We start from the raw sequence: 24647 nt of genomic DNA, 5'->3' as shown, positions 1-24647 counted from the left end.
AAAACTTGATACAGTAAATAAACCATTACAAGACCCCATACTCTGTGTGAATGTCATGTCTGTACAACCCACAGTCCAGTTACAGCTATGTTTTGAAAACACAGATCGACATAGTGTCAACAGAAAAAAACTTCATAGGTTTATTTTTTCAGCAATAAAACACAAACACTTACAACTTACAAAAATATTAGAACAACAAATTATTAATTTGCAGATGAACTTATTTTATAAAATTGATCATAAAGGGAATGGTCTGTAACTTAACTAAGGCAACAACAGAGTATAAGGGTGGTGTACAATCTAACAAGTTAGTTGGGGGGCGGGGGGCTAGATGAGAACATGCAGCCAGCCTTGGGAATCCCCTTGCAGCAGTGCTCCCCTACTGGGGTGAAAGGCCATGACTGAGCACACCGCTGTCAGGTAATCTGGGCTGTCGAACACGTGGACCAGATGGCCGCTGTCATGAAACACCTTGATCTTGTTCACCTGCTTCGTAGTGCTCACCATAAAACAGTCCTCCTGCTTTGGGTCCCACAATGCCTGCCGCTGGGGCCCGCGGGACGCCATATTCTGCTTGTAATCAACACTTAACGGTACACAGGTTAGATTGTTACAATGTACGTCATATTTTGCCTCTAATCAACACTAACGTACACAGGTTAGATTGTTACAATGTACATCATATTTTGCCTCTAATCAACACTACACAGGTTAGATTGTTACAATGTACGTCATATTTTGCCTCTAATCAACACTAAGTGCACAGGTTAGATTGTTATAATGCATGCCATATTCTGCCTGTAATCAACACTAACACACACAGGTCAGATTGTTACAATGTACATCATATTTTGCGGTTGTGGCTAGATGGAATACAGCTAACACGTAACAGATAGTGAAATCTCCAGTGAAATCTCCATAGAAATAAACAGTATCAGGACAGGAAGTAACCTAACCCTAATCCTAACCCTAACCCTTAGCTGTATCCCTTCTAGACACCACCATATTTTGCCTGTAATCAACACTAATGCTCACAGGTCAGATTGTTACAATGTACGCCATATTTTGCCTGTAATCAACACTAATGCACACAGGTTAGATTGTTATAATATACGTTAAAGATACCTACACACACAGTTTAGATTGTTTTGTTTGACAAAATGGAAAAACAAAAGGGCCTGTAAATATATTGACTGTAGGCTTTGCAGAGACTTCAGTGTCCCAGCCAGCCTGTTAAGGCACTTACTCAATGGAGGTCATCAAAGGAGTTGAGGCCAGATGTGATGTATCAAACACCCTGGGAGACAACAGAAGAAAATAGGTTAGGTGCTAGGGCTGCTTGATTAAGGCAAAAATCAAAATCACAATAATATTGGTCAATATTGACCAGACAATTATTTAACATGATTTTACTCAATGATTCTGGAAATATCATTAATGTTATAAAAAGAAACAGCAAATTAAATTGGAGTTTGAATTGGGATATAAAGTATACAGCAGTTGACACTGTAAAGGGTCATTCACACCAAGAACGGTAATGATAACTATATAACGATAACATTCTGTTTTGCAACAATGCTCTTGGTTTGTCCAACACACCCCTTTTTGGCCTATTCACACCAAGAACGATAACGATTTTTATCGTTCTCAAAATCACTCTGAACGTTATTGTTCTTCATGTCGTTATCGTTATAGTTTGTGTGAACGTCGTCATTCATATTAACAAGAACAATATTTGTTTATAGTTATTGTTATTGTTCTTGGTGTGAATAGGCCTTAAAGCAAAGGGGTGTGTTGGACAAACCAAGAGCATTGTTGCAAAACAGAATGCCGCAAAATAATAATATTTCTTCAATTCAAGTTGTTTTTATAATTGCTAAGTGTCTTGATTTGATTTATTTGATTAATTACATAGCCCTATTAGGTACAAGCAACAGATTATTTGGGGTCTGGCAAATAATGCAAAACAAATAAATAAAAACACTGAATGTAAGAAAAAGCTATTCATGGCCATGTTGGATTTAACTTCAAACACTGGGAAACTATATGGAAACTATATGGGCTATACCACTACTTCTGCATGAAGTTGCATTTCAACTTCTTTTGACAAAGCAGTATGAATCAGAATGTAATGTGTGGCAGGTATTCACCATATCCTCACAACATGTCTAAAGTTGTTCATGAATGTGGTGAACAATATTTTCAGTCACGATCATCACGGCAGCGTTCCTCTTTTTCATTTCATTTTCATTTATTTATTTAAAGGACAGTGCACATTGATCAACATTTCTGTAAATGTGCCAGTGTTAGCCAGCAGGCTAATTTTCAACTGTAGTCCATTGGCAAGATGTTATACTAGGCACATGGTGGCTAAAAAAAAACATATTAAAATCACATAGCAATTGACATACAGCAATAGAACATAATGCCTTAATACTAGCTCCAATAAAACATTTAAAACATAAGACATATAACCATACAGCCATACAACCCTTAAGGAATCAATAAAGTAACCACCTATCCATCTATCTATCATACATACACCATGGGTTACAGGACAGCTAAACTATAGAGGCAGACCAACATTAATGTATTATGAGAAGTGCTCACATTTTTGTATGCTCAAAAGCCAGTCCTTAAGATGGTGTGTGAATGTATGGTGAGAGGTGGAGTTTCTAATGTCCACTGGCAATTGATTCCATAGTTTAGAGGCCCTCACAGAAAAACATAATTGGCCAAAGGAACTGGACCTAAGAGGGACTACACAGTCCCCTCTTAAGGCAGACCTTGTGGTTCTGCTGCTAGATGACTTTTGCTGTATAAAAGTGCTGAGTGGAGGGGGAGCCTTCCCATTAATGATCTTAAAAATTAGGCATGCATCACTGGGTTTTAAAATATTTTCCCAACTGAGTAGGTTATATTTGTTAAGAATGTTACAGTGGTGGTAAAGTTTTTTTTTTTTTTGTCCAAGACTTTAAGTGCTTGTTTGTGGAGAGATAAAATAGGCCTTAATGTTGTGCTACATACCTGGGTCCAGCTTGTCATACAATATGTTAGGTGAGGGATTATCATAGTATTCATGTATAGCTTTGCTACAGGTGTTGTCAAACAGTTCCTTATATACCTAAAGTTTGCTAGGTTATATTTGGTTATTTGCACTACCTTTCTCACTTGATGTTTAAATGATAGGGTAGAGTCAAGAATAATGTCTAGATATTTAAACTGTGTAACTGTTTGAATGACCTCCCCAGACACAGAGACATTGGGTTCACAGTGAGATACAGTGTTGCTTTTGCTAAAAAACACAGACTTTGGGGCTATGATGGCCCCACAGCAAGCCATCCCACTTCTTACACCATGTGTAGTTAAGGGAAAGAGTAGTCACACCATCCTAGCACACACACACACACACACCTGAGTTTGTCAATGCTGGTGGTGAGCACTCTGTTTCCAGTGTCTGGGGAGAAATAGGCTGAGAACACACGGCGGGTGTGTCCATCCAGCACTGACACAGGCTGGGTGGACTCCTTCAGGCTCCGCACGTCATATATGCGAACTCCACTGTCAACACACAGACACCAATACACTAGAACCCAACCACCACAACTTCACAAAGTGATATCTAGCAGACAGCTCTACAGAAACTTTCACTGTGTGGACAGGTGCATCTAAAAAAATACACAGACAACTCGCCGGACCTGAACTCTTCAGAGAATTTATGGAGTTTTGTTTTTAGAGGAAAAAATGGTCAAGACACCAGACCCAACAATATCCAAATTAAGGCCACCATCAAAGCTTCCAGAACACCTCAGTAGTCTCAGGCTGAATACCTTCATACCACACCATTTTGATGCAGTAATTTGTGTAAAAGGAGTCCAACCAAGTATTGAGTGAATAAATTAACAATTTCAGATTAGTACATTTGTTTTCAAAAAGGTCGTAAGGTCGTCAACATTTGTATACCGGTATTAACCTCTTTATTCTAATATTTTGAGATACCGATTTTTGACTTTCATGAGCTGTAAGCCATAATCATCGAGATTAAAAGAAAATTCATAAATATTTCACTTTATATGTAATGAATCTAGAATATATGAAAGATTCACTTTTTGAACTAAATTATGGGGGGGAAAACTTTTCCACAATATTCTAATTTGAGATGCATGTATGCGAAATTGATAAATGTAGCAATCACCCCACTCCAATTCATTAGTTGCAATTCCAATGAAACACAGCAAGTTTACTTATAGCACATTGAATACATATTGGTTATTCAAAATACTAAAAATCCTCTGAAGAGTTCTCATTATTCATGGGTTTCATCAGGTCCCTTTCCACAGGTGTATAAAATCAAGCACCTTAATTACCAATGCAGACTGCATGGTGATTGATTAATACACCTGTGGAAAGGGACCTGATGAAACCCATGAATTCAATTCACACAGACAGGTCCTACAGAAACTAAGGGGCTTTTGAAAGAAGTGCCTGATTTAGTGCAGACAAAAGGCCATGAAGAAAGCTCCTTCAGAAGAAGGGTTTAAATTAAACACCACACACACACTTTTTAAAATGAAACACACACAAATAATAAACACCAACACATTTAGTCATCCATACCTGTCCACAGCTACCACAAAGTACTGCTTCTGCACGGGGTGGACGTGGGCACTGTATAGAATCCCTCGACCAAGAGTATGGAGAGATTCATGAGAGGTCCTGTGAGAACACATAGTGGGAACACATGAAAGCTGGTGCAATACCTCTTGGGACAAGTGGCTACACATCAGTGTTGCGCAGAATGCCTGAAATTGGACGACCACGGTCACCCACGGTTACTAGTCATAAAAAAATATTTTAATGATATTCGGATCATAATTGTGAGCGATTTATTTATGAGATTTTCCTCAAAATAAATTTGCTTCCCTTCAAGGTTGGATTTTTCCTAATTGTTTTCATTGTGAGATTACAATAAATCACCAACACATTATTTTTATGCATAGGTGCCAATAATTCTGGAGGGTACTGTATTTGTGTTTCAATCAGATAGAACTTCAAGTTATTCAATGAGGCAGAGGACAGGACATATTTGAGGATTAAATTCCAGAGACTCATACCCTGGAGTCCGTGTGTCAACGATGGCAATGTCTCCATGTACATCTCCTATGAGCAGAGTGGAACAGTCATGTGACAGGAAATCAAAGCCTTTTAGCCTCTTATCAGAGCGGTATACCTAAAACCAAAGAGGAAATAAGTGATTTAAAAGGTGGTTCATCTAAACAACAATCTTAGATGTCAAATATTCCAATATTAACTATACATTGAAGATACAAGAAATAATTAAGAGAAATTACATTTTTACCCTTTTATAAAATGCATTTCCTTTTCATCTTATAAATACTACATAGAAAAAAAGCATTTGGACGCCTGCCATTACACCAGCAGGACCTTCAATGACATCCCACTCTAAATCCATTGATATTAACCAGGAGTTGGTATAGGCTATAATAGCTTCCATTCATCTGGGAAAGATTTCCACAAGATTTTAAGAGTGAATGAGAATTTTTGTCTATTCATTCAGAAGAGTAGGTGAGGTCAGGCACTGATGTTGGACAAGAAGGTGTCAAGTCAAGTCAAATTTGTCATGACGCCTTCTTGTCCTTCTAGCTCACAATCTCTTTTCTTTTGGATGAGCTAGAACAGACATTGTGAGTCAGGCCTTCTCCTCCAACATCAGGGCCTGGCCTGGCCTGACAAATGCTTTTCTGGATGAATAGGCTGGCAAAAATTCCCACAGTCCCTCCAAAATCTTGTAGAAAGCCTTGTCAAATGAGTCGAAGATGTAACTCCTATCCTCTAGTATTAGTATTGACAGATACAGAACTCCTAGCTATATTCTCTTCTGCACTGTTAAGTTAACAGTGTTAAAGTTAAATGTTAAGTTAAATGTTATTCTAACACTGTAGCCCTGTAGTTTAAAAGTTAACTTAGCTTTAATGTTAATAGCTTAAAGTTTTTATTCTATTGCTGTAGTGTAGCTCTGTAGCTTAAATCTAAATGTCCACAGACTACATGTTATTCACTGTTGTAAGTCACTTTGGAGAAATGTATCTGCTAAATGAATACATGTACATGTAAATTCCAAATGCTGATGGATTTAGAATGGGATGTCACTGTTCATGTGGATGTATACTCTGATTCAGTTACTAATGCAGTTTCATTTCAGCTCAAACCTCATCAAACACAGCTTGTTCCATGTGTCCTGCCCGTGCTGTGCCATCGTAACTGGTGGTGATCAAGGTTGAAGGTCGTTGCATGGAGAAAGCCATGTGGGTGACTGAGCTAGTGTGAGGTTCAAACTGTAGAACTCCATTGTCACCCCAACTAGCCCCCTTAAAGAGCAAAGTCAGATCAAGTTACCAATTTTAGATTTCAAGATTATGAAAAGATTTGAAAGACTACAGTCGCACACCCTTTCACATCTAAAGACAAATCACATATTTTAGTCAAAGACTATGAATTTGCAACGACTAGGAATCTTGCAGGGTCACTATTTACAAGACGGTAACTAGACTCCTTTAAATTATTTCCCATCGTGCTCTAGATATCAACAGGAACTCAACAAGGCTTATGTAAATGATATAGCCTATTCACATCAGTCACATTTTTGAGTTTCTGCAGCATTTTTTCATGTGTGACATCCCTAACCTTCATATGCATGAGCAGGTGAAGGTGAAGTGTTTTCTGGCAGGTCATTGGGCTATAGAGTCATTTGGTCATGTGGAATAGCCTACTAATCATTTATAAAAAACAAAATAATCAAACAAATAATCATATAGGCAACAGCTGTAGTCTTTTTTGCCCCTTCCTGTTAGGTGCTGGAGAGAGCTCACGATTGGTTTTTATATCGTTTGTGTCACTATTTGCTTGAGCCAAGACAAAATGACTTGCAATAATATCAAACACGTCTGATAATGTAACGTCAAGACTAGAAAGACGACTCGGACCGACTTGAATTAGGTGTATACACAAAGTTGGTACAGAAGCATGTGTGCATCTGTGCCAACTGCATGAGATGTACTAAAATGCTTTGTCAGCTTAGCCTGGAAGCCTGCCTGAATTTACCCCGCCCACAGGATTTGAATTTCAGGAAATTCAGTCTTGAGTTGGTCCATTGAGGTATTTTCCCCCTGTATTAATTAGAACATGCTCCATAATCAAATCCAAATGCATTGACACGAGACACAAATTCTAAATAAAATTGAGCCTGGCTACGTCTCAATTATAAGCTATAAAGCTATAAACATGAGTCTTTTCAATGAAGGTGTTTTTTTAGGTGCGGCTTTGGTCTGTAAATGAATATACAGTATGTGTTAGCATACAGTATGTATGTGTATCTGAGGGTAGCCTGTAGAAGCTGGATACAATACTTGTGTGTGGCTGACTATGTCCCCCTCACCAGGTTGCAGAGGCCTACTTGGCCGCACTTGTCCCCGGCGGCCATGAGGAGACTGCTGGCACACGGGTGGAAGGCTGCCGAGTAGATCCACTTCTTTACCACCTTCACCACTTGCTTCTCATGTTTATGTGTGTTCTGCAGGCCCTCCTTGTACCTAACACAGACACAGACACAGACACCACACACACACACACACACAGTGCAGCAGTGTTACTGGATTTTAACACCATAGTTATGTAAATATAGAGTCCCAGTAGACTTGTCCTTTGTGTTTGTCAACCTACACCTGCAGGTCCACTTTCTTCCACTCGTACTGTATAGGTTCCTAGGAAGACAGGGTTGAATCAGAAATGAAATCCACTGAAATATTGAAATCTACTCAATAGTGTACAAAGATCACACACCTCAGTCCACAGATGGAGAAGACTCTCAGGGAGTTGGCTGTCCTCCTGCAAGTTCACTGGGCACATTGGTACAGGTACCTTTAAACTATTCACCACCACCTACAGAAACATGAACATATTTGTGATCATTCTACTGCTTGGTTGAATTTCCCCATTGTCCTGCGTAATTTAGAATGTGCATTAGTCGTATGTTATTTGCACACCTATGAAGCAGATCCAATTTGCTGGTCGTATCACACTTGTATATTAATTCGCAGAACTCGTTAAGTTTAAATGAACTGTCACACTGTCATGTTGCATCCAAGCTGTAAAATGCAGACGTTCAGAACATAGCAACATTGTAGCATATGATGGAGGTGGATTATAGCTAGTTGGATGACATGTAGGTTAAGTAACATAGCGATGTTTCAAAGCTAAGGTTTATCAGAATCCTGAGATTTGCCTGCTTGACAACGGCAGTTTGTCCTGCAAGTTGAAAAATTAGTTGATATGTGGCAGAAAGAAGTAGTTCTACAAACAAGATTAAAACGTTTATTGTAACAGGACATGAACACAACGCAAGTGCTAACAGTGGAATAAGCAGGATGATGGACTTCAAGCCGTTGGACTATACAAAGTTAATACACTTTGGTGTATTAACTCCGCTTCGCGTCGGGCCGTTTTACCATCTAGAACGTGTATTAACTTTGTATAGTCGAACGGTGTGTTGTCTATTATCCCTTACTTTTCAGATTCAGCTTTACCATAGATTCTGTTTTTTTCTTCTGTAGACGCAATGATTTCCTTACAGGAAGGGTCCCTTCTTCTGGCCTTTTCCTGCAAAGGTGAACACGATGATCAAGATGATAGTCTAGTACTTTCCAATCCTAACTCCATATGCAAGATAAGATTCAGCAAAGCTATACTTGAGCCCTCAACCTTTAAGTCACAATTAATGTCTAGTCTGCCCACACCCATTAGGATTTATATTATGTATTTTCACATTTACCTTTTCAATATATACTTTTGCCCCAAGTAATAATATAACATTATATAGCTTGTTGTACCTTTTATATATACACTGCTCAAAAAAATTAAAGGAACACTTTCACACTGAAAATACATCATGCTGGATCCACCATCATCACATGTGGCCGGCCATTGTTGTGCACTAGGAGGAACCCAGGGCCCACTGCACCAGTACAGGGTCAGACAATAGGTCTGAAGATTTCATCCCGATACCCAAGAGCAGTGAGGGTGCCGTTGTCTTGCCCGTAGAGGTTTGTACATCCCTCCAAGGATATCCCTCCCCAGAACATCACTGACCCAGCACCAAACCGGTGATGCTGAATGATCTCGCAGGCAACATAACGTTCTCCACGACATCTCCAGACCCCTTCGTGTCTGTCACATGTGCTCAGGGTGAACCTGCTCTCATCTGTAAAAAGCACATGGGCGCCAGTGGCAGACCTGCCAATTTTGTACTCTATGGCAAATGCCCACAGTGCTGGCCAGTGAGTACAGGTCCCTCTAGAGAGGCCATCGGGCCCTTAGAAGTCCATGAAGAACCCTCATGAAGTCCATTTCTGACAGTGGTGTGCCATTCTGGAGGAGTTGGAATACCTGTGCAACTTTTGTAGGCTCCAGGGACTGGATTATGCTACCACTAGTGACACTGACCCTAGTCAAATGCGAAACTAGCGAAAAATCAGTCAAGAAAGGTTAAAGATGGAACATTTTTTAGTTGCCTTCACCTGTAAAACCATTCCTATTTTGGGGGTCGTCTCATTGTTTCCCCTCTAGTGCACCTGTTGTTAATTTGGTTGACACCAAAGCAGGTGAAACTGAGTCACAACCACCTCTGTTACATGACTGGCCAGATCAATATCCCACAAGTTTAATTGGCTATTGACATAGGAGTATAACATCAAGTCATTCACCATACCAGAACCATTGTCTATATATTACAACAGCTGAGCACTGACATAATTCAGTCTCCATACAGCTGGACACAGGCCTTGACTGACTGGTTACATATACCCACAGTCATGCCAGTATAGGCTCTGTGCACTAGCTTACTTGAGGTCGGCACTACCGGTTTCCTGTTTGTTGACAAGGCTGTCAAAAACCACCTGAGGATGAGTGAGCTTTAGTTATATCACGTAACGTAAGAAATACAATGTAGGCCTACCCGAGTCTTAATGTCCATGGGCGGCTCTAAGAAGCACTGCTGTGTGCCACTCTGCTTGGCTTCAAGTTGTTATAAAAGCTATTTTAGTTTCCAGTTTTTCCCTAAAAACGCCAGCCTCCGTGGAGCAACTGCACAAAATATGGAGGGAAGGATTTTCGCTGAGCACACGTTTTGGTACAACTGAAGCACTCCTCTTCAGGTGGTTGTTGACAGCGATGTTACAGAGCCCATACACTTATTTCAGGGAGAGGAGTAACTTACCGGTACTTCCTTTTGCCTAACTGAGGATTCAGCGCCTTGGTTAACTGTTCAGGGGAGAAGTTAGTTAATCTAGTGTAGCAATGAGGCAAAAATAGTTATAAAGGCAAACATATTTTTGACATTCTGTGATCAGAAAAGCAAAGATAGTAGTGTGATAAACTGTTGCCTACCTGTGGTAGATGCAGGAATGAGAGGAAGGCCTTGTTCTGTCTAATGTTTTCAAGCCGTTTCAGCTCATACTCTGATAGAGTCTGAAATGAATTTAACATAAACAACACTGAAGATCAATTTGGCCTCACCTAAGAGAAGAAACCACAAATAGGTGTGTGGAGACAACTTTCACAACACAACTGTGTGCCAATTACACTTTCATAATATTACATTACTATGTCATTTACATTTTGTTCATTCTCTTCAGGGCCACTATCAGAATGAGATTCAGTCGAATCCTCCTCTTCAAACGCATTTCTCTGCAAATGTGTTTTAGTTTTATTAGCTTGCACATGAAATTAGCCTACATTTCGGATACCATTTAGCCATTATTTACCCACACACTCTACTTACCGGTACAATTCTTTTGGTAGGCCTACCACGCCTTGGGTTTACACTGTGGTCATGACACAGACATTTGGGGGTCAGTATGTTTCGAGCTGACCGTCGTAGGCCTACAGTTTCAGAAGTTCCATTGGGTTGTGAGTTCAGCTGCGTTCGGTCAGAATAGTGAGAAGGCCTCACCTGGATTCCACAACAGTTTTCCATCACTATCAGTTCATTACAGTTTCTGTTGCATTTTGATATTTGCCCAACAAAGCAAGTCTGACGTAGATAACTTACCTGCGTTATGTACATTTTCACAATACAGCCAATACTTTCTTTGAGAGAATGCACAAGATGTTAGTCGTTGACTATCAGGCTAGGCTACTCTGTGGTGACGTGCTTGCGGGAGGGCACGATTGAGAGGTACCTTCAAAGCGTGCTGCACAGAGGCTTTTATTTTTTACAGTCTATGCTGACGTGAATGCCGAAAGTCGAGGATTCTTGCTTGGTAGAACGCCCTGCCGAGTCAAATCCTTCAAAGACGAGCAAGACTTTGCATTTGGAAAACACAATGGAACAGACTAGCGAGTGTGCAGGAAGCTGCAGGTGTGCGTTATTAAAAATCATGCCTTCTGCCCGCTTCTTTTTGAAAAACAATGAATGCACCAGTCATTCTCCCACGTGTAAATTCAATTATAGGCTATGTTTGATTAATTTGCCAATATAAACCACAGAGCAGCAAAACTGTAAGCAAAATCTTAAAGAGAAAAGTGTAATATTTAGCTCGCAATAGCTCTCATTAGAAAATGTTTAGATTAGATTCGACTTTGTCATTGTGCAGAGTAGGGCCTACACTAGGCTACTTTAAAGTCGCCATGTCGACATTAAACTCGACATTTCGAGAATAAAGTTGAAATAGCATATACCTACTTTAATCTTGACGTGTCGACTTTAAAGTCGACATGCTGACATTAAACTCGCAATACATTTCAAACCTAGCCTACACAGTTTAAGCTATGTAGCCTACACTAACACATATGTTACTTACGACGGAGTATTAGGGCCACACATGAAGAAACATTTTTTTTTTTGCCATGGCGAGATTAAACTCGACATGTTGACTTTAAAGTCGCCATGTCGACATTAAACTCGACATTTAGAGAATAAAGTTGAAATGTAATGTCGACTTTAATCTCGACGTGTCGACATTAAACTCAACATTTTGAGAATAAGTAGTTTGGAGAGAGAACGACCGCTCGGGACGATTGAAAGGGAGGACGAATTCACATAGTTTTCTTCGAGTGCATCAATGATTAGACATAGGCCTATCATGTGGACAAAACATAGAACATATTAACCTCCGTTGCTCAGCCAAATACTTTCCTGTTAGGTCCTTATCACGGAGTTAAATGCGATGGTCAAAAGTAGCCTAAACGTCATGCGGTTTATTTATTTATTGTAGGCCTAGGCCTATTATTAAAGAGTGTTGTTCATCTAAAGCAGGGATTCCCAAACTGTGGTACGCGTACCCCCGGTGGTACGCGAGCTGCTTCTAGGGGTACGCGAGATGAAAAGGGCTATGGCGGACAGGTGTAAAATGAAAATTTTAAATCTTTTGTAATTAATTTATGAATAAATACATAATTTCGAATCAGGTCATAATGATATAGAAACATGAAATTAAAGGACATCATTTATAAACTCTGTATGTGTTCATCAAAAAAAGGGCAGCTTATTAAACATGACGCCTGGAATAGCTAATAGAATGCGTTACTTTTGAATGCGTTGGATGGTCCGTGGTCCATGGGGGGGACGTTTTGCGGATATAACAGGTTTTTGAAAACAACATAAACAGAAAGGAGGGAAGGAGCAAAGCTAGGAGTTATTTCAGATGGGCAAGAAAGGTAACATTAAGCTAGGCTTTACATTTAACAAACTAAAGGTAGCCTAAGTTTAGCCTTTCTAGGCTGTATAGCCTAATGTTGTCCAAACGAATACATCCTTGTCAGGCGTTGTTGTAGGCCTATGATAAGATATTGTATGTGGATGTAGTTAGGCTACTATGCAGGCTACTTTTCATAACTTTTTAACTGACCAAATGCACGCACCTAAAACCGGGAAACGGACAAATATTATGGGTGGGGGGATATAGAACACGGCAAAAATGAAGCACGTCTTGGACACGCGCAAATGTGACGCACGACCATACCAGAGCCTACGTTTTTATGTGTTTATGTGTCGGATGGTGGGGGTACGCGAGCCGAGTCGGAATGTAGCCGGTGGTACGCGGGGGGAAAAGTTTGGGAACCGCTGATCTAAAGGTTCAACTTCATGCATATGCACTAGACTAGGCATATAGGCGCTCTCCCCGATCCTAGACTTTCACATTGCTGGTTTGTAATGGATGCAAAACAGCCTATTGCTGAATGTCTATGGAGGGAGAATGAAGCTGTCCTCCCGACCACCCCATGTAGGCTAGTAGCCTACATGCGCACATATGCACACATAGTGCATAAATAAAGTAGGCTACATGCACACATATTCCCTCACGGGATCAAAATAGTATATATGCTTATGCTATACCTACGGAGCCCGGGAGAGCTCACTTTTAAGTGATATTTTTTCTGGTCGTGATAATTTGTGAGCACGTTTTCCTTTAATTGAGCCCTCGAATTAATAAAACGTGACCCCATTGTAGGCCTAAATTGAGCTCTCGAAATATGTATTTCGTGCTCACATTTAGTAATTCCCGACATTTTCTCACCGCTCGCTGTGCTGTGGTGGCAACTTCATGTTGGCATGGACTAGGCCTACAGCTGTCTGTAACATTACAGTTCATATTGGTAATGTGATGATAACCGTAGGCAGCTAATTAAAGCCTTTAGGTGGTCAGGATGGTTTATAGCGGAATTCTACTCTTTGTAGCAGGGGCACCTGTGGTGTCAACCGCCAGCTATGGAGACCCATAATGGGGAAATTCTACTAGGCTACATAGGCTACTCGAGCTCTGTTGTAATGACCGGTTTCCACTACCTCTTGGATTGTTGACTAAAGCCTACGTTAACTGTGAGGTCTAGAAGGCAATCGAAGCACACACAGCGACAAGCTCCCAAACAATTACAACACGTAGACCTACTGTTGTTGGTACAAATGCTACTGCGTATTAGTAGCCTAATACCCACCCAATACAATAAGGTTCCCTCTAGCGCCCGATGGGCCTCACCATATAACCCACCCGCACACCGATGCACACAACGAGGTAAGCTTTGATACGGACTATGAATCGGGAGACATAAACAGTGGCGTTCACGATGCTCAGCTTCTCAGGCTATGTAGGCCTAGCCCAGCTCACACCGTTCGTTCATTGGAAAGGGGAGGAAGTGTAGTTTCAGAATGTGGTGAAACATCCCTTGCAAAATCCTTCATGGGCTATCTGTCCCTGTTCAAGTGTTGAAATTCTGCAATTTCACAAATACATATTATATTTTCAGAGGGGCTAAATATGCAATTTTCCACCATAGAATTCCACAAGTGGGGTGTCATTGGAAAGGGGAGAGAGTGTAGTTTTAGAATGTGTTGAAAAATCCGATGCAAAATGACATGTAGGCCGTAGGGAATACATTTACTGTAGAAAAACTTAAAAATCTGCTACCAATAGCTGCTACCAATAGAATGCTACCAATAGAAAACATAACACAACATGTATCAAAAGATCCAGCACAGAAAATAAAGAAAAAACTACATAATCTGCCACCCTATACATACCCCCCCCCCCCCCCCCTCTAAATTACCAAATTATTTAATAGAACACAAAAGGCAACATTTCTCAAAACATTCGGCAGTGGAGTCAACAGAAAAAAGATATACAGGCTTTTGAACGTCTGTGAACAATGGCTGTTCATCTGCAACAGGCACATGCCTGTGTTATCGCGGATTTGCGGTCAACACTGGCCCCTTGTGGACGAGGTAGAAAATTGCATTATTTAAGGTGGAACGGAAAATTAACTCCCCCGCTATGGAGTGGGATAGCTGTCAAAATATTCGTGTCCATAGATTTGATACACGTGCGTATTTGTCTGTAGTTGTGCATAAAATAATTATTTGTGAATTCTCGAATGAGTCCAGTCGTGCAAAAAATATATTGTGTGTATTTTATCCATCAGAATACGGATGGGAAAAAAATATGAATTCAAAATTACAAGTACGAAATCAAACTTTACAGTTAGGCTTTCTTTGGTACGAGTCATAGACTGTAAAAAATATGGACAAAGCGTCTGTGACGTCACCCATAGATTTCTGAAGAACGGTTATGAAGCCGTTTATGGGGGGTATGGGCGGCGCCATCTTGGGAAATCCTAACCCCGCCCACACTCTGGTCAATCCATATATGGGTAAAGGGGCGGGGCTTTGTATGAGACTGAGCAAGCCGGTGAACCCGCCTCGTCGTCAGCCGAGCAGCCTCAGCTAACGTTAGGCCTACAAGATGGACTGGCACAGACGTTGCTGTAACATTGCTGGTAAGTTTGATCTGCTAACGTGAAGTTCATGTATCTTATCATATTTCTTAATGCCATGTTCAGACTTTTTAATGTTGTATGCTGAAAGGTTATATTCGGGTGAACGTTTGAAAAGTTGAGAATGAAGAGTTGAGTTTGCAGATTCTAGCTTCTAGGTAAAATAAACTAACGTAACGTTAGCTATCCCTCCCTTGCTGAAGTTACGGTCAAATAACGTAGAGTAATTTAGCGTTACAGGTTCACCAACTCACGTAGAGTAACTTAGCAGTTTACAGGTTCAGCAACTCATACTGACAAAAATGTATCTTTGCCTTTATTGTTTTGTAATTAACGTTATCCATCTCATATCCTCAGTGGCAGCCATCATTGTAACGTTAATTAATTTACGATAACATCAGCCAGCTCGCTGTATTCTGTCAACGTATAGTGTGAATTGATAACAAAATCGTAGGGTATTAGTTAACTTGTACATCATTAATTATTTTTGATTAACTCTTAATATCACGTTTTGAAATCGCTATATTGCTCTAAAGTTGTCAGTGGTAGTTTGGTCTAAGATGACATTGAAATGTCTCATCGGTGGCCATTTATCCAGCGTTCATGTTCGGTTAGCTTGCCTTATTTCCCCTTGTCAGGCTATTATCAAAACGTTAAATCCAGTTAGTGTCCGGTGTTTGGCATAACAATGCCAATATTAGTGTACTTTGTCACTGAAGACCCATTTCAAATCGCACAATACCGGTAGTACTACAGCATTGTACAACAACTGTACTTTTGTTGATTACAACAAGTGGTGTTGGTTTGCATTATTGTATTATCTTATAAGTAGGTATGACTAATAAAATGTTTACCTTTCTGTTTTGGCAGTTCACCATGGGGAGATGGCGGCAAGGAGGTCCATGGGCTCTTAACCTGGGACTAGAGGTCCAGGTGAAGTGGTTTGGCTGGGGTGTGGTGATATTGAACCCATTGAGACTATACAGTACATTTCACTTTATGTCTATTGATGAATGTTACACCTACCCTTTACTTATGCCAAACCCATTTCTGTTCTTTAAATATCAGAAAGCAAACTTACTGTTGATGGCACTGAACTTGGAAATGTTTATGGAACTTTTCTGAACTGTGAATTACATTAAAACTCATGCCAGTATTTAGTTTTGTTAGTTTTTCTTATCTTCAACTGTCTATTGTACAGTGGAGGTTTGTTATATGTTTATACTTATATTTACCATTTCTGCTGTAAGTGCATGTTGTGTGTGATGTCTGTATGCTACTGAGACCTTGAATTTCCCCTTGGAGATCAATAAAGTATCTATCAAACCAATTTGCCTGTGCTCTCAAAAACATTTATACAAATCTGTCAGCTTCAGTCAGTAGGTTGAATTGAAGACCCAGATGCAGAAGTAAAGGTGATTTTTTACTTGTATATCTTGAGCATTACAGGTAACCACTGAATTTGTGAAACTAAAATAACAAAAACTAATATGTACTAAGCTAGTACATAGTCAATACATATTAGATTACTTTAAAGACTGACAGATGCAAATGCTGTAAATAAAGGTAATCAAGGGGTCTGCTGGTGAACAAAGTCTTTGAAGTCAGAAGTTGCCACTGCTCAATGACTTGTGCCCCATCTGGTAGGATTTCAAAATGTTCCAGATCTGAAAACAGAAATATTGGTATATGTCACATCCTTGAACTTACTGCAAACTATGAACAAGTGCTCACAAATGAAGCTAAAAAAATACTCCCAGTATGTATAATGAACAAACTCACAGAACACTTAGCTGAATGGGGACAGGACAGGCGTATTCAACTATTTGCACATGTCCTGTTTATGCAGGCAATAAGCAAAACCAAATTTGGTGTATTCAAAGTTCTGTAGAACAACCATTTCTTGTATTTTAATGTTTTCAGTGGAACAGTGTAAGCTCATATCTATACCCCATTGAGGTAGTTATTAACAGTTAGGCCAAGGTCCAGTCAAACAATAGCCAGTCACTGATGCCATATTCTTTAATTATCCAATCTGTATCCAACAAAACCCTGCTGATTTAAAGGCTACTTTCCATGTGTGACTTATCAAAAGAGGTCATGATAATTATTGCAGATGTGCCCCAGACTGCTCACAATAAAAGGCCACTCTAAATGTCTGAAATGCATTCATGTTTGTTCAGTATGCTAACCATGTCTGGAATAGACAGCTAGGCCTATTGAATCCAGTAGGTTGCTCCATTTAAATGTATGGAAAATGTCAAAGTACCACGGAATCAGTACTGAAGTGATGCTTCTGAGTCGACAGCACAGACGAGAAGTGAAGTTAGGAGTCCAGAGCCCTCTCCAGCACCCAGCCTGTCTGGATCGCCTACAGGGAAACTTTGCATAGACAAGAAGTGTTGTTTCAAATTTGTGTTTAACAAATAAACGGCATCAATAAGAGTTTCAGACGTCAGTTATAACTAACAGTTATGGTGACTAGCTAACGTTATCGCTCGTTATCAGCTCCATGTTCAACGTATAGTCAGTGGTTCACAATTTTACCTCCACTAGCTAATGCTTCGGCTGAAGTTATCATGTGAACGAACGCTTTTCTATTTTAAATGTGACAACCCAAAGACTATATAAATTGACAACGGACTAATCATTCACACAGAGAGTATTTACAAAAGGTTTTTTGACGAGAACACATGCTTTGTTACCCCAGTATGTTTGTGAACTAACGTTAACGTGCTTAACGTTACAGCTGTCTGATCATTGACTCAAACACCTGGCTAGTATGGCAAACGTTAAGCTAACTCACAGCGGGAGCACAATCGGTTTTCACTAACGTTAACTTTATTCAAGTTAACTAAATTTATGTGTGTGCTTCAGCCATTCGGTCATCATTTTCGACATAAACTTATTTGAAATGATTTGACGCTAACGTAGCCTATAGCTGCCCACTAACATGGATGCTATAATGCTAACATCTACGTGAAATAGTAGTGGAATGTCACTTACCTGAAAAACTGGAGCGAAGTCTTCTTAAAGTGTCGGTTAGTAGGCTTCAGTTAATAGCAACCCATTTTATGTCTGATATTTGAATAAACATTTTCAGAAAGGATGTGGTGTGTAGGATCACAGCCAAGACATAATTTCGGAGTTTCCTCCACTCAGCTAGTGACGTCGTCTGCTGCCTCGACACCAGCCGTCAATCAAGTTGACCACGCCCTTAATTATTCATACATTTAATATCTAAATGCGATCTAAACTAACGAGTTAGAAAAAAATTCACCCCCCTCACAGTTGTCAGGCACTCGGGAACTACCAACAAATACAATAAAAGTCCATGGGACCAACCTGTAAAAGCATGAATTTATGCTGTGAAAACGGACATTTTAACATGGGGGTCTATGGACATTTGCTCCCTTTTGGGACCTGCCCCTAGCGGATTTTCGATGTATTGCAATTTTTCGCATTTCCGGGTAGGCTTCATTGTTCAAATTAGAATGTTGCCGCTTGGTACGAGTACGACTTCGCACAAGTGACTCAACTGTCAAAATACGTCATCGCCGCATTCACAGGCATTACTTGTTGAGAAAAGAAACATAGATCGAGATCAAGACTGCGCGTGCGCTGAGACGAATCCGGCGGGGGCAGTGCCATTACTGCGGGTTAGGCACGTCGGCGCTAACGTTTGTGATAGCTGATAGCTACCTGTGGAGTTGAACAAATCGTCTTTTCCCCCCTTTGTTTATTGTCTTACGATGTCGGGAAGAACCTGTTGTGTGTTCGGCTGTTACAACAGCAGTGGGAAAATACAGATATGGAACAAAAATATATAAGTTCCCCCGCCGTTATTACACAGCCTGCCCCTGTGTAACACCATACATAAGCACTACACAGATTCCCAGGGCGAGCCGAAGACCAAGCTGTTTGTCAGAAGTGGATTGTGAACATCAACCGAAAGGATTTTGTTCCGAACAAACATATCGCGGTAAGTTTTGTTTAACAGTATCAATCTTAAATCTTGCCAGTTGCCACCATGACTAGCATGCTGTTGTCTAGTCTTGCATGGCGATACTTTAACGCTATCTATTGGTGTGTTAAGACATGGCACCAAATATTTGACGTAGAAGCAAAACTGTAAAGTAAGTGTGTGCTAGGAACTTCGGTATAGTCACCAGAATAATTATCTCCATCAACTAAATGGCACTATTGAAAAATGATTCGCTTTAACTACTAACGTTAGGGCAGCCATGGTGGCCATCAAATCAACATGATTGACATTACAAACAGAAAACGTATGATGGAGTTCGGGGGCAGGCGACATTATGCTAGTTGCAAGATTGCTTTCCTTCTTTGGTAACGTTAACCATGAAAACATCAGTCATTTGGAAAGATCTTATTGCGTTTTCCTCCGATTCAGTATTGTAATAAACAGTTTTTGGGTAGCACTCACATTTAAAACTCACTTGGATATTTGATGTAGATGTTGTGCAAAATGTTCATGATTGTTTTTGGGTTAAATTTGTTGCTGTGCTGAGTTATTGTCTACATGTAAGTCAATGTCCTTTTCTATTTGTATTTTATCAGGGGTCAATGTCATCTCCCAAACCTCAATGGCACCTCCCAAAAGAAGATGGCATCCAGTGTCCAGATATTGCAGACCACAACTACAGTTTAAAGTCAACAAAAGACTGTGACACAAACTGATCAGTGTAGGCCTATGATTTGGATGACAAAGACTCAAAATTTACACAGGCTTGGGCATGGACAGTTTTTGGCAATTTTTGTACACCATTATGGCTTTTCACTCACAACTAAGGACCATCAAGTTAGCTGTCCCTGAACAACTGTTGCTTGTTCTAATGAGGCTCCGTCCATACTTCCACACAGGGATTTGTTGATAAATCTATACTTACCTTTTGAATTACTACTGTTTAGTGTGTCTCTTTACCCATATTTCCACACAGGGATTTATTCATTAATCTATTCTTACCTTTTGAATAACTACTGTTTAGTGTCTTTTTTGCACATACTTCCACACAGGGATTTATTGATTAATCTATGCCTACCTTTTGAACCACTACTTTTTAGTGTACCTTTTTGGTCCTTATATCCACACAGAGAATTATATTTATATTTGAATCATTAGTTTAAATTTGAGCCATTACTGTTGATATCCTGTCTAAATATTTTCCACAGAGACTGACCTGGTCCAGTCTATTTGACCTCGGCCTAGTAGCATATTTGAACCTTTTTGTACATATGGCCGATACAAACTTTTCTTATCTGTCGTCCCTCGTTGGTGGAACGCACTACCTGTTCCTACTAGAGCAGGGACATCCCTCGACATCTTCAAAAATGTCTGAAAACCCAGGTCTTCAGAGATCATCTCCTCTCATAGCACTACTACAGACAATTGCACTCATTAATGCACTTATTGTGTTTTTTTTTTATTGTTAGAATTGCTCTTAAAAGCTTTAAATGTTGCAAGTCGCTTTGGCTAAAAAGCGTCAGCCAAATGTAATGTAACGTAATTGTAGTAATAATAATATAACAACAATTGGTATGTGTGATACATGTATTGTATAAATTAAATGAAGTGTCAAGTTCAAATAAACTGTAATTAATACATCAACAACTGTTCTTTATTCCATTGTGCACAAGTTCCAAGCACATGTGTCCTCTTGTGAGGGCTGAAGACATCTTTTGGGAGGTGCTCTTCCAGATGACATTGACCCCTGATAAAATACAAATATAGAGAAAAGGACATTGACTTACATGTAGACTATAACTAAGCACAACAACAAATTGAACCCAAAAACAAACATCTACATTAAATATCCAAGTGAGTTTTAAATGTGAGTGCTACCCAAAAACGGTTTAGTACAATACTGAATCGGAGGAAAACGCACAAAGATCTTTCCAAATGACTGATGTTTTCATGGTTAACGTTACCAAAGAAGGAAAGCAATCTTGCAACTAGCATAATGTCGCCTGCCCCCGAACTCCATCATACGTTTTCTGTTTGTAATGTCAATCATGTTGATTTGATGGCCACCATGGCTGCCCTAACGTTAGTAGTTAAAGCGAATCATTTTTCAATAGTGCCATTTAGTTGATGGAGATAATTATTCTGGTGACTATACCGAAGTTCCTAGCACACACTTACTTTACAGTTTTGCTTCTACGTCAAATATTTGGTGCCATGTCTTAACACACCAATAGATAGCGTTAAAGTATCGCCATGCAAGACTAGACAACAGCATGCTAGTCATGGTGGCAACTGGCAAGATTTAAGATTGATACTGTTAAACAAAACTTACCGCGATATGTTTGTTCGGAACAAAATCCTTTCGGTTGATGTTCACAATCCACTTCTGACAAACAGCTTGGTCTTCGGCTCGCCCTGGGAATCTGTGTAGTGCTTATGTATGGTCAGAGAATGTCTAATAAGGGGAGAACTGCCACTCTCGGAAAACTTCCGGTTTCTGAACTGGTTGCAGTTCCTTCTGTGGTTCCACATGAGGGCGCTCGTCCACGAGTGCAGAATGCATGGAGGTCTATGGAGCTATACCCCTCAAAATCCACTTTTCTCGGGATATAATTTTTTTTCAAGTAATTTGAACATTGTATTCGAAAGGGGAGGCAAAGAAAATACACTTGGTGGAGTATTATATTTTTTAAAGTCACTTAATTGTTCTAAAAAGCCTTTCAAACGTGTCAATGACGTCACTCATTAGCACAATGCTAGCGTGTTATGGGCAACAACGACCCAAACTGTAAGAAATCAAAAGGACTTAAGTACTCGTTCATTCAACTTTTGACCTATAACCCATGTTGAAGTTATACAAACTACAATCAAATCTGAGATTTGTCAACGACAATCAGGTGAAAGAGACAAATTTAGCCGTCTAGCTCCATTGACTCCCATTCATTCTGCACTCATGGCGAGCGCCCCCAGTGGAAATATGGTGGAACTGCAACCAAAATTCGGTACAATGGGACTTAATACGGAGTGGCAAGGCTCTCCGTAGACGGGCTCTGGTATGGTGTTACACAGGGGCAGGCTGTGTAATAACGGCGGGGGAACTTATATATTTTTGTTCCATATCTGTATTTTCCCACTGCTGTTGTAACAGCCGAACACACAACAGGTTCTTCCCGACATCGTAAGACAATAAACAAAGGGGGGAAAAGACGATTTGTTCAACTCCACAGGTAGCTATCAGCTATCACAAACGTTAGCGCCGACGTGCCTAACCCGCAGTAATGGCACTGCCCCCGCCGGATTCGTCTCAGCGCATGCGCAGTCTTGATCTCGATCTATATTTCTTTTCTCAACAAGTAATGCCTGTGAATGCAGCTCGGGAGTCTAGTCATTTACCTATTGCTCTATTGGTCTCCCTAGTGGAAATTCCAGTAGAAAATCCAATAGGAAGCCTATTGGTCTAAACTGGTCTGAAATGGTCTGTACTGGTTGCAACTGGTTCCAACTGGGTTTTTGATTTTCTACTGGTTTACCAAGTTAGTAACACCAGTTGAAACAATTTAAATACCAATAGAACCAATAGAACTTTTGGACTGGGGATGCTCACCAGTTCAATCCAGTTGAAACCAGTTGAATGTAACTGGTGTCTGCAATTTCAATGGTTATGGGTCTCAATTGGTTCAGTAACTGGTCTGGCAAACCAGAAGTAAACCAATTTACAATTTTACAATGAATGGACAATGGATACATACAAGGACATTTCAATTTACCTTGGCCTATTATGTGAAAAAAATAACAATACTGTTTACATTTCTGCATTGAATAATAGCCTATGCAAAACCGTGCTATTTTGAGCCCACTACGTATTTTACATATTTTAACAACACAATTCAGAAAACTTAACACAAAAACGGGTAATGTAAATGACAGAAACACCAGATTTGAGTTTGATATGTAATTTATTTTTCTTTTCTTACTTCACCTTAGTCTCGCTCATAAAAATTGGGAAATGTACATACATACAGTTTATCAGTGTGGTTAATAATTAAGCATTTACTTACAATTTCACTTGGTGACACAATCATGTTTTTATCTGTGAGTTAGATAGATAGATAGATAGATAGATAGATAGATACTTTATTGATCCCCAAGGGGAAATTCAAGATTTACAACTTTGTAACCAAGATTGAATGATTTAGGCTACTTAAGTTACAAGTAAGAATTTGATTGATTTCTCCAAATGTATTGTTTGTTAATTGCATTCTGGAATTGTTTTTTTTTTTTTGCATCTACAGTAGCCTACCCTCCAGAATTATTGGCATCTCTGCTAATCTATCTGTTGGTAATTTATTGTAATCTCACATTGAAAACAAATAGGAAAAATCCAACCTTGAAGGTAAGCAAATTTATTTTGAGAAAAAGGAAAATCTCATCAAGAAATACATATTTTTAACAAAAACACGTTGCTCACAATTATTGGCATCCCTGAAAAATGCATTTTCCTATCTAATTTCAATTTATTTAAGTTAATCAGAGTGTCTGTGAACTTTCTGAAGTAGTTCATGACTTTCTTTTTCACTATGGTATGAAAATAAAGTCACACTGAGGCTAAATCCTCTAGTCATTTCTCAACATCGGAAAGACAAGATAATACACTAAACTTAAATAAAAAGAAAGTGTGTTGACATTTGTAAGTCAGAGAATGTCTATGAAAACTAGGTACTTTGTTTAAAATGGACAAAGACCCATGGTTATCTTGTCCACACGTACAGTATGGAGGATGGTAAGATAGGCAAAAAATTCCATAAGAACCACTGTTGGAGAGTTACAGACAAAGGTGCCATCTTGGGGGTCAAAAAAAGTCCCCCCAAAAATCTTCAAAAGTTACCTCATTGCTAATAGCTTATTTAGAGGGCATGCCAAGTAAAAGCCTGTCCAGTCATTTAATTACCAAATATAAATGGCAGGAGTTACTGAATGGTACAGTGACTCTGTCTGGAAGTGTGGTCTATTGTCAGATGAAATGAAAATTGTGCTCTTTGGCTAGAAACACTTTAGGTGTGTTTGGCATACATAGAAGAATGACTATACTGAAAGGAACCCCATGCCTAATGATAATTATGGTGGAGGGGCTGTGCTATTGTGGGGCTGTTTTTATTCCCAAAGGCCGTGGGAACCTAATTAAGGTGCATGGTATCATGAACACCAAGAAAAAACGAAACATTTTCAAATAAAAGGAAATCTGTCAATCTCTGCCAAAACACTAAAAGTTGGTCATGATTGGATCATTCATCAGGTCAATGAACCAAAGCAAACATCCAGA

At 39.6% G+C, this 24647-nt stretch overlaps 1 protein-coding gene and 3 long non-coding RNA genes across 4 annotated transcripts; 1 reads left to right on the top strand and 3 right to left on the bottom strand.

Annotated features, from left to right (window-relative positions):
- Window positions 1-506: 506 nt before the first annotated feature.
- On the bottom strand, window positions 507-3478 carry LOC143138602 (uncharacterized). Its single transcript, XR_012990263.1, has 3 exons — window positions 3415-3478; window positions 1247-1297; window positions 507-586 (listed from the first exon to the last, which is right to left on the bottom strand). It is a non-coding gene; the product is annotated as an uncharacterized LOC143138602 (long non-coding RNA).
- Window positions 3479-4607: 1129 nt separating this feature from the next.
- Window positions 4608-11050, bottom strand: LOC143138330 (WD repeat-containing protein 76-like). Its single transcript, XM_076298825.1, has 7 exons — window positions 11027-11050; window positions 10462-10542; window positions 9919-9971; window positions 7457-7610; window positions 6231-6389; window positions 5115-5230; window positions 4608-4716 (listed from the first exon to the last, which is right to left on the bottom strand). Exons 1-7 carry the CDS (start codon window positions 11048-11050, stop codon window positions 4608-4610), a joined length of 696 nt encoding a protein of 231 aa, XP_076154940.1.
- A 4189-nt stretch (window positions 11051-15239) lies between these two features.
- Window positions 15240-16672, top strand: LOC143138601 (uncharacterized). Its single transcript, XR_012990262.1, has 2 exons — window positions 15240-15345; window positions 16213-16672. It is a non-coding gene; the product is annotated as an uncharacterized LOC143138601 (long non-coding RNA).
- An 80-nt stretch (window positions 16673-16752) lies between these two features.
- Window positions 16753-18556, bottom strand: LOC143138600 (uncharacterized). The gene is made up of 3 exons (XR_012990261.1): window positions 18349-18556; window positions 17612-17724; window positions 16753-17009 (listed from the first exon to the last, which is right to left on the bottom strand). It is a non-coding gene; the product is annotated as an uncharacterized LOC143138600 (long non-coding RNA).
- Between the last annotated feature and the right edge of the window lie 6091 nt (window positions 18557-24647).

Source organism: Alosa pseudoharengus, unplaced genomic scaffold (assembly GCF_046254945.1).
Source record: "Alosa pseudoharengus isolate Yale_2024_CS ecotype anadromous, Long Island Sound unplaced genomic scaffold, YU_APseudo_1.1 YU_APseudo_1.1_scf_21, whole genome shotgun sequence".
Classification (NCBI taxonomy): domain Eukaryota; kingdom Metazoa; phylum Chordata; class Actinopteri; order Clupeiformes; family Clupeidae; genus Alosa; species Alosa pseudoharengus.
This window is presented reverse-complemented; position numbering and strand designations above follow the sequence as displayed.

What these genes read in the sequence shown, in the direction of transcription:
- LOC143138330 (XM_076298825.1), bottom strand. Translation starts at nt 11,050, where the DNA reads ATGGAAAACTGTTGTGGAATCCAG. An exon ending in AAAACTGTTGTGGAATCCAG is followed by an intron (nt 10,543 to 11,026) that starts GTGAGGCCTTCT and finishes AATTCATTTCAG; the next exon opens with ACTCTATCAGAGTATGAGCT. An exon ending in CATTCCTGCATCTACCACAG is followed by an intron (nt 9,972 to 10,461) that starts GTAGGCAACAGT and finishes ACTCATCCTCAG; the next exon opens with GTGGTTTTTGACAGCCTTGT.